The 9,863-nt window shown below is 45.5% G+C and overlaps 1 protein-coding gene across 1 annotated transcript in view; it reads right to left on the bottom strand.

Annotated features, from left to right (window-relative positions):
• Nucleotides 1-446: 446 nt before the first annotated feature.
• Nucleotides 447-9,863, bottom strand: part of LOC105937247 (notch receptor 1) — a 64,150-nt gene continuing 54,733 nt past the window's right edge. The window contains exons 28-34 of the mRNA XM_036144065.1: nucleotides 6,465-6,678; nucleotides 6,081-6,171; nucleotides 5,721-5,883; nucleotides 4,148-4,446; nucleotides 3,811-3,958; nucleotides 2,490-2,587; nucleotides 447-2,383 (exon numbers count right to left, since the gene is read on the bottom strand). Coding sequence (XP_035999958.1) covers nucleotides 1,004-2,383; nucleotides 2,490-2,587; nucleotides 3,811-3,958; nucleotides 4,148-4,446; nucleotides 5,721-5,883; nucleotides 6,081-6,171; nucleotides 6,465-6,678 — 2,393 coding nt within the window. The 3' untranslated portion in view covers nucleotides 447-1,003. The remainder of the gene's footprint in view (nucleotides 2,384-2,489; nucleotides 2,588-3,810; nucleotides 3,959-4,147; nucleotides 4,447-5,720; nucleotides 5,884-6,080; nucleotides 6,172-6,464; nucleotides 6,679-9,863) is intronic.

The following is a 9,863-nucleotide window of genomic DNA, read 5'->3' as shown; positions in this document are numbered from 1 at the left end:
AGTTCAATGTTTTTTTTTGTTTGTTTTTTTTTTTGGATCTTTGGGCCAGAAAAATAGAAAATATATATTCTGATCTGTTTTACATCTCAGAGGCTTTTGGCCGGTGCAGGATCTGTCCGATGCACGGTGAAGGCGTAAGATTTCTTAAACAAAATCTTGCTCGCGAGGGAAATGCAAAGCACATTTACAGAAGAAAGAACAACAGCCATAGGCTCAAACTAATCGGAGGGAAGGAGGAAATTTCCCCGTTCCCTCTGGACAACGACGAACATTGTGGCCAAACGGGCCGGTTCTCCAGAACCGCAGGAACTCGCAACGACCCGAGCCTGCCTTAACCGCCAATCTCCAAGATGGCCTTACGCTGTACAACACATCACATCCCCCACCACAAGAGAACACGTTTATGCTAACGTAACGCAACGCAGCGTCAAAACGAACGAAAACCCCCCTAGAGAGCGTGGCTAACATTCAGCGGATGTTTAAAAAGGATCAAAAAGCCTCCCGTGTCACCGATCACAGGAATCTCGTCACATCTTCAAACAAACTGAGATAACACTGAAACTTAGTGCTCTATCCTCAATCACATTTTCTTTAATTATAAACAGGATTATACAAGGTATAAACAGAGAGAAATCATATGCAAATAAAGACAAAGACTGAGAGCCTCTAGGGAAATAAATAGCCAGTGTGTATGCTGCCACGTTACTGCAGAAGATGCGCTCTGTAAGGGAGAAGCGTCTCCGGTCCGGACCCGACCCCCACGGCTGCCTCTGTTCTCAACAGGCAGGCGACAAGCATAAATACAACCGTAATAAATACAAAAACGAAACGAAGCACAGATGCTGCTGTTAGTAGAAAAGTTTATAAAAGTCCTACATCTTGATTACAGCTTTGCCCTTTTCCGTTTGTTTTTTCACAGAGGGCTTTTTTTATTTTTATTTTTTTTTTACGGAGAAAAAAAAAAAAAAGGATATGTACAGCAGAGTGTGGAGATACTAGCTCTCTATTTGAACTGTTCCGATATATGTCCGATCTGGGACTGCATGCTCGTCGGAGGACTTGAAATGCCCTCGGACCAGTCGGACATGTTGGAATGGGGGGACGAGCTGGACCACTGGTCAGGGGAGCCGGGGGACGGGGTCAGGAAGGGGTGGTCGGGCACCTGGACCTGATGGTTCGGGGTGTTGTCTATTGGGCCCGAATAGCTGTGCTGGGAGGGCGGGGTGAGGAACTGGGTGCTGGGCATGGACTGGCTGATGGAGGAGGACATGATCTGGGTCTCCTGTGGGAGGATGGTGTGCATGGGCATGCTGGAGTTTCCCGTGCCCTGCTGCAGCTCCGGGGAGCTGAGGTCTCCGCTGATGAAGTTCTGGCTGCTGGCTGAGTTAGAGTTCGGATGCTGCAGCTGGATGCTCTGCTGCTGCTGCTGCTGCTGCTGAAGCTGCTGGAGGTTCTGCATCTGCTGCATTTGTTGAGCCTGCTGCTGCATCATGTGGCTCTGAGGCCCGAGCCGGGTGCCCTGCATCCCCTGGTAGGTCATCATCTGCGACAAGCCGGAGTTGGGGTGGCCGTTGTGCAGAGATGCTGCCATCCTTCCGTGCTGCCCGCCCTGGTGCAGACCTCCTTGGCCCCCGGGGGCCCCTCTCATGGGGTTGAACTGTCCCGCTTGGCTCATGCTGCTGTGCATCCGGGACAGCCAGTCGCACTGGCCGTTCATGGGGCCCTGACCGGCCGAGCCAGAGACCGGCAGGTGGGTGAGGCGGGGAGGCAGCGGGTCAAACTGCATCCGGGCCAGCTCCTGCTTGTTCGGCATCACCATGTGGTTCACGGCCAAATGTGGGTCGGACATGCCCTGGAGATGGTTGAGGGACACGGACGGCGACTGCTGGAAAGGGGAGGCCATCATAGGGGGTGAGGCCACATCGGACACATACCCGTGGGGGGACTCCAACGAGTCTACCGGCGACAGGACAGCCGAGCTGTCCAGGAGGGTCCCAGACTTCCCGTCCTGGGAGTTCTTCTTCTTCAGCTTCATGTCTTTGCCGTCTTTGCAGCCGATGCCCTTGTGACTGGGCTTGCGGGCTTTCTTGCCCTGGCCTTGTCCCTGAGGCTGGGGCTGCTTCATGCTGCCCAGGAACCCGCTGGGTGAGCAAAGAGGGGGGGACAGCGTGGTGCTCAGGGACCCTCCGTGCATGGGGGGGCTCCGTACCAGGTTGTACTCGTCCATCAGCCTCACGATGTCGTGGTGCATCCTCTCCTGCGCGATGTCCCTGGGGAGCCGGTCCATGTGGTCGGTTATTTCCCGGTTTGCAAAGTGATCCAGGAGGACCTTGGCGGTCTCGTAGCTTCCTTCTCTGGCAGCCAGGAATAGCGGGGTTTCCTCCTGAAGCGAAACGTGACGGAGACAACGTGTTAAACGAGATCGTGGCACCTCAGATACTATTGTTTTACAGCAAACTCTTAAAGCAGGAGTGTGATTATGTCTGAACCTTGTTGTTCTGCATGTCCTTGTTGGCGCCGTTCTTCAGTAGGACAATGGCGGCCTCCACGTTATTTACCGCAGCGGCCCAATGGAGGGCTGATTTACCTGAAACGATGGGGGGAAAAAAGGGGTCATTCAACCGTTTGAGGGAACTGCAAACAGCACTTTGAATATCCAGACTCAGTTACAGCGCCTTGGAAAAGGATTCAAACCCAATGAACGGTTCCAGATCCCCACCACCAATTCTGATACCCTGAAATAAAACCCACATTTACCTAAAGTGGTCCACTAAATTAAATCTGTTGGCCTACATGCGGAACACGCCCCTGTCTAACACGGTAGTGGCAGCGTCATGCTGGGTGGATGCTTCTTTTCCAGCAGGCAAATCCTATTAGAGCCTAATAAAGAGTTGAGACTAGCTAGGCGATGACACTAAACCCGCGCAGCGGCAATGGAGCGGTTTCGATGAAAGCATGTTGGTGTGTTAGAATGACCCAGACCTAAACATAACTGCACTGCAAAAATGGATCTAAAAATAAGTAAAATATTCTTATAGTTTGCGTATTTATGCTTGATTTGAGCAGGTAAATAAGATCATCTGCCAATGAAATGAGTATTTTGTCTCCTAAAATAAGATAATTAGATATACTGCACTTGAAATAAGATGATGGAGATGAATTGTTCCTGTTTTAAGTCCAAAAATCTTATTCTATTGGCAAATCATCTTATTTACCTGCTCAAATCAAGGACAAATACACAAATTTTAATAAGATTTTACGTATTTCTAGTTCTGTTTTTGCAGTGTGGGTATTTGTGGCAGGAGCTGAAAATGCACTGCAAAGACAGAACTAAAAATGAGTAATATTTTCTTAAAATTAGTGTATCTGTCCTTGATTTGAGCAGGATAAATAAGATAATCTGCCAATGGAATAAGGCTTTTGCACTTAAAATAGGAACAACTCATCTCCATCATCTTATTTCAAGTGCAGGATGTCTAATTATCTTATTTTAGGGGTCAAAATACTCATTCCAACTTATTTACCTGCTCAAATCAAGGATAAATACTCTAACTTTAAGAACATTTTAATTATTTTTAGATTTTAGATCCGTTTTTGCAGTGTGGATGTGCAAAGCTGTCGGGGGGTGGGGGAGGGACTGATCTCCACAACTGCCCTCTAATTTCTCTTGGTCTACCACAAAAACATCCGAGTGAAATACGTTGAAAAGCAAAAAAAAACAACTCGAAGGAGTTTGAATATTTTTGCAAGTGACTGTACTACCCAATAGAATTCTATATATACGTCTTGTTTATGTTTTTTTTTCTTTACCAAAATCATCGATGGCGTTCACGTCTGCGTGGCAGTTAATGAGCTCCTCCACCATGCCCTCCACAGCCAGCCTGGCAGCCAGGATCAGGGGTGTGGTGCCATCATGCATGCGGGCGTCCAAATCCGTGGCGCGGTTCCTTATCAGAATCTAAAGAGACACAGAGAAGGTTATGTAAACAAAAAACCTGACAATAAAATAAAAAAATGACCTAAACTATTATATGATCAACAGGGTGCTGGAGTTAAAACAACATTTGAGCTCTTTAACTCTTAAATGACTGACGCAGACATGCAGTACTGATGATCCAGCATCACTAAACGGGGAGAAGGAGCCCACCTGGAAGACTCCCTGGGCGTCAGCGGCCACGGCGGCGTGCAGAGGCGTCCTGCCCATGTTGTCCTGAATGTTGGCGTCGGCGCTGGCCTCCAGCAGCCTTTTGGCGGCGTCGGAGCGGGCGTAGCGGGCAGCCAGGTGGAGGGCCGTCTCACCGGTGCGGTCCGTCTGGTTGTGCAGGTTGGCGCCCTGGTAGATGAAGTCGTTGATGACGTTGGCGGAGGCGTCCTCCTCCTCCTCGCTGTTGCCCGTCTCTAATCCGCCGCCGCTGCAGGACGCGATCATCAGGGGCGTGAATCCATCTGAGGGCGCAGAGGGAAGCGGGAGGACGTGAAAAGGCGGGACTCGAGAGTTTGCACGGTCAGCGCAACTCTTTGCGAGGCTGAGTCAGCGCGAGAAAAAAAAAAAAAAAAAAAAAAAAAGGCAGGACCGCCTCGGCTTCAAAGCCCTGGGCAGATCAAAACAAAGCAACAAACAAATCGAACGTGGATTTGACGCGTTCGCCTGGGTCGGATCGTCACGGCTTTTTCTTTCAACAACGGATTGGGATCAAGGCGCCGGCGCAGGAGGAGCCTCAGAAGGAGAGCAAAGCTGCAGGGATGGGGGGGCTCGACTGCTACCATAAAAAAAAAAAAAACGAAGCATTGACGTCCAACTGAGAGAGGCAGCTCAGTCAGATGACTTGGACGGGTTTTCTCCTCCTCAAAAGAAAAGCAAGCCCAAGATCTCACGGATTTGGTCGATTCAGGGGCATCGATCCGCGACAGAGGGGGAAAAGTGAGCTCTCAAGTTGTTAAATGAACTACTTTGATTTTTCATAGCTCCTCTTCAGGGATTCTGGCACTAACGGCAAAACAGGTTATCTGTTTTCTACAGTTGATGAACCCACTGTTTTTTTTTTTTATATATATATATTGTTGAATACAGGCAAAAAAAGTAAAAAAATTAAAAATACAGAGTCCCATCACTGGTCAAATGATCAGTCTGATCAGGAATGAGTGTTTTCCCCCGAGGCGCCTGGCTTCCAGCTGCCTGCTTTGAAGAAGATCCTTTACCCTGAGGACACGGGGCTTTAGTAACTCCTTCACGCACAATTACACACTTTTACACACTAACACACACACACACACACACACACACACACACACACACACACACACACACACACACACAGAAAATCTAGCTCTGCTCAGACATTTCTGCTCATTTTTATACCTTGTGAAATAAATGAAATCACTCGACATTTTAACGCTTTCTAAAAAAAAAAAAGGAAGAAAAAAAAGTTTTTACCAAAAAAAAAAAAAAAGATAGAGATCCTCGTCACAAATATGAAGCCTGGATCTTAGAAGGACAACCGTACAATACAAAAAAAAAAAATTTAATGTCACTCATCTTATTTTGATCAGTTCACAATTACTTCCAATTTTTTTTTCTTAAAAAAAAAAAACAACAACAAAAAAAAACAATGTAAAGATAAATAATTAAATCACACAATGGCATCTGTTAGAAAGAAATAAGAGCGATAAATCATGGGGAAAAAAAAGGAAATAAATGCAGCAAACACGGTGCCAATTACCTGGTCCTCGCACGTTGACGTCCATGCAGTCATTTTCAATCTCGCCCTGAGGGGGGGTGGGAGCAATGGAGGGGATGCGCAGGTCGGCGGCGTCCAGGTGCTGCTGGGTCCACTGGCGGTGGTCGGTCTGGTCGTCCGCGTCCAGCACAGCCTGCTCTTCCAGCTGCTCCGGCACAGACGGCAGGAGATTAGATAAAAACGCAGCTCAACGTCGCAGCTTTATTACATACCAATGATTCAATTAAAAATAATAATAAAAAAAAAATAAATAAAAAAATTCTGGATATTTTTAGTCTAAAAATCCCAATAAAAAAAAAATTCTTGGAGAAATATTTCCACGGGTTATTTCTGTGTTCTTACTTTGAAGCGTTTCACATCCACAGGTTCATCCTCTGCCCATTCGCTCGGGTTGTCGTCCATCAGTGAAATATCCGAGGTGTTTTTCAGCGGCCTGTGGTGTGTGAATGCAGACAATTCAGGAAATAAATCCATGCGATCCGCTGCTTTTAAGCAACTCCTTCGTTAATGTTGCGGGGAAGAACAAAAACCCCCAAAAAAAACCCATTGATCAGAACCCTACCCCGCCCCTCCAGCACATCAGGTTAATTAACGATCGCCCAGGTCGGCTCGGCCTCGTTTACCATCCTTTCTCCAACCGCGACCCATCGGCTCCTCCACCCGCTTCCTCCCCGACAACTAGCCGCTTGGTCTGACCCACAGAGAAGAAACCGAACGGAGACTCACTTCAGCCCGACCGAGTCCTCCCCGACCGGCTCCCGTCTCTTCTTCTTGCTGGTCTCCGTGGTCTTGAAGCCCTCGGGGAGCCACAGGCGCCCGTGCTCGTGCCGCCGCTTCCGTGCTGCCACCATCCCCACGCCCAGGAAGGCCAGGATCCCGACGCCGCCCAGGACCAGGTAGATGGCGTAGAGTCCGTCGGCGGGCTGCAGGTCGACGCCGCCTGTTGGGAGAGCGGGCGACATAATCACGACGGGGCTGTGGAGCGGGGATGGGGGGGTTCCTGGTGGTCCGGCACTTCCGTCGGCCCCCAGCGCGTCCCGCACCGCAGGCGGCAGCCAGAGCCAGGAACTCACTGACGATCCTCACTGCTCGTAAAGCTAGCCTCTACTATCTATTCAGTAATAATCAGAATAGCTAACCACTTTTCATCAAAAAAAAAAGAAAGGGGGTGGGGGGTGGGGGGGTGGAGGGGTAGGGGATGGGGCGGGATAAAAAAGAAAATAAGGGAAAAAGAACATCACCACCTCCTCTCTCCCTTTTCAACTCAGGGTACCAAGAGACAACTTTACCATTTCTTCTTTAAGAGAAAAAAAGGGAGGGGATTAATGAACTTCAAATTACTGCACGCGCTTTAAGCTGCAAAGACGAAGGATTTATTAGGATTTTCCAGATAACAAAGACTCCCAACTTCTAGCACACTCCCGATCAATTTTTCCTCTCTTCTTTTTTTTTTTCTCTTCTCTCTCTCTCTCTCTCTCTCTCTTTTTTTTTTTTTTTTTTCCACTAACGATTTTGAAATGATAAACTCCCCCAACCTAAACCCTCAGAGATACATTAAGTCCTGGTATTACATCCAGCGAGGTGAAGGTTGCAGCAGCCCCTCGCCATGTGGGATAAGGCGCGTGTGCTCGCGTGTGTGCGTGAGCGCGCGGCTCGGCTGTCAGAGGACGTATAGGTGCTCACGTCTGAGAAAGAGGAAGTCAGAGACGGCCTTATGATGTGAGGAGGAGGGAGGGAGGGGAGGGGGGGGGGGGCGGTTGATTTGCTGCAATTAAACATTTTGGAGCCTGAAGCCATTGGATTTGCACACAGAGGAAGAGATTGATTGACTCAACCATGAGACTCACAACTGCATTTGTTCACCGCTGCATAACAAATACACAATCAAAGCGCTGAGCGTGGAGGATCCGACTGCAGGCCTTTAAGGAGCCTTTTCGTTTGACGATAAGCGTGATATAAATTGGTGATTTAAGGACCATATTGTTCAGTTTTCATGCCACCCCCACAACCCTACTTATTATATGTAATATTTGTGCTCCACCACAAATCAAAGTGATTAAGCAAACACCAGGCCGGCTTTGGTGGAAGCAGCTAATCTGCACAATTTATTTAATAGCACTAAATTTAGGCCTATTGCAGCTTCATAGCTACGATATTGTCACAATAATCCCCCTAAAGAATAAAAGAATAAAACTAACAACAAGCCAATCGTTGTTGTCCAGCTTTGAAGCGTTTTATTCATAGAGAAAACTGACATTAAGGTTAAATTAAATATACTGAACATGTCAGAGGACATAAACCAAATGTAAAGCAAAAAGTGAATTTCCCTGGTCAACACGAAGGAGAAAGAACATTAAGGTTTAGACCAGAGGTCTGCGACCCGCCGTACCAGAGCCACAGCTCTGTAGGCCCGCCACAGTTTTAATGCTCTCTAGCCAGAAAGATGTTAGAAATCTTTTTTAAATATAAAAGTACTAAAAAAGGCTAGTTCTGGCATGTTTTTTCATTCTATATTTGCAGAGACTTTCCACGACAGAATGACTGTCATGACACAAGGATATTGATCAGCAAACCCCGTTTGTGACGAACAAATTCACAAACAGTTCAATAAGAAGCAAGCAGCAGTTAAAGCTGAAGATGAACTTAACTTTTAAATCTGGATTCATCTAATTTGTAGCCCCCCCCCCCCCCCTCCCAGTTTGCCAAAATGTCGCCCCCTTATTGCTCCTTACAATAATTTATTGGTCTCTAAACGAGATTAAAGCAAAAATCCTCCATATAAATGCATTTATGCCAGAGAGTACGTGTCAATATCTGTGTGAGAAACAAATTATAAGATTAGATTAGAAATTAAACCTTTTATTTTGAAATGGGAATGTTGTCTATAAAACTAAATTTTGATAAATTTGTATTTACAAAAACAGTAAACCCTTGAAACCATGACAAAAAGTTTAAGCCTTATAATTTTCAATAAAGCAAAATTCTGATTTAATTCTTAGTGACATATTAATAATTAGATCCCAGTTAAAATTTCAACCAAATAAAAAAAACTGTAACAATGTCTGCCTAGTTTCCTAAGCAAACGTTTGATTTAATGGCTGATCACTTGTAAGTAAAGTAACTGACTTTGTTGTTTTATTTGTATTAATTAGGAGTACGTATCGCTCCTGAGCTACAGCAACAATTACTAAATAATATGAAGCATTTTGTGAGTTGACAGGGACTATAACCTTTGAAAACCAACACATACATGTTCAAATCTTGAAATATATGTCAAGACTTCTGAATCGTTTGGCACGAGTTCACCCTTCTGTAAATTATAAAATGTGTGGTGTTTTCTTTTTAATTGCACACAAAAAACATTTGTAATACCTGAATGTATGCTTACACTCTTTGGCACCTCGGACAAAGACGTGTAAAAGGCCTTAAAATAGGTTCCCCTTTTATTGCGGTAGCATAATTGCACAGTGGAAATGATTTACGGCAGTTCAAGAGCAAGTGTGGATGATTTTTCTTAACCTCCCTTTTACAATTCTGTGTTAACTCCATGAATAAAGAATTGACTTGTTTTAACCAAAAATGCACCAGAGAGACAAGAAACTAGAGTTTATGTTAAAGTGAGACCTCTTGTTTGTACACAAGCTTTGTTATTTTAATGTTATTTTCTGTCTGTTGAGGTCATTGAACCATTTAGAGGTCAAATAAACATACAGTAAACACTAGATATTGTCATTGGAAGTACGTTACACTGTTCTAACATACTGTATTACTTTAATGTAGTAATTTAATGTTGAAAAGATTTAGAAAAGTGTTTCTTCTGCCTGAATTTGTTATTTGCGCATAACATTATATTTTTGTCGGTCCCGACTACATAATTTTAAAATATTAAACCATAACTTGCTATAATTAGTAACTCAGTACTTGAGTAGCCATCTTACTGAACACTTTTTTACTCTTAGATGAGTAATTTCTTGGCTGACAACTTTTTAAATGGTACTTGAGTAAAAATATGTCAAAGTAGTGCTGCTCTTACTTGAGTGCTAATTACTGGCTACTCTGCCCACCGATGGTCGTCACTGTTTTGGTCGTTTCCAAACATTTCGAGTTATTTCTCTAACTGTGGCT

This window comes from Fundulus heteroclitus, chromosome 12, assembly GCF_011125445.2.
Source record: "Fundulus heteroclitus isolate FHET01 chromosome 12, MU-UCD_Fhet_4.1, whole genome shotgun sequence".
Lineage (NCBI taxonomy): Eukaryota > Metazoa > Chordata > Actinopteri > Cyprinodontiformes > Fundulidae > Fundulus > Fundulus heteroclitus.
Note: the sequence above shows the minus strand (reverse complement) of the source record. Positions and strands in the feature narration are given on the sequence as shown.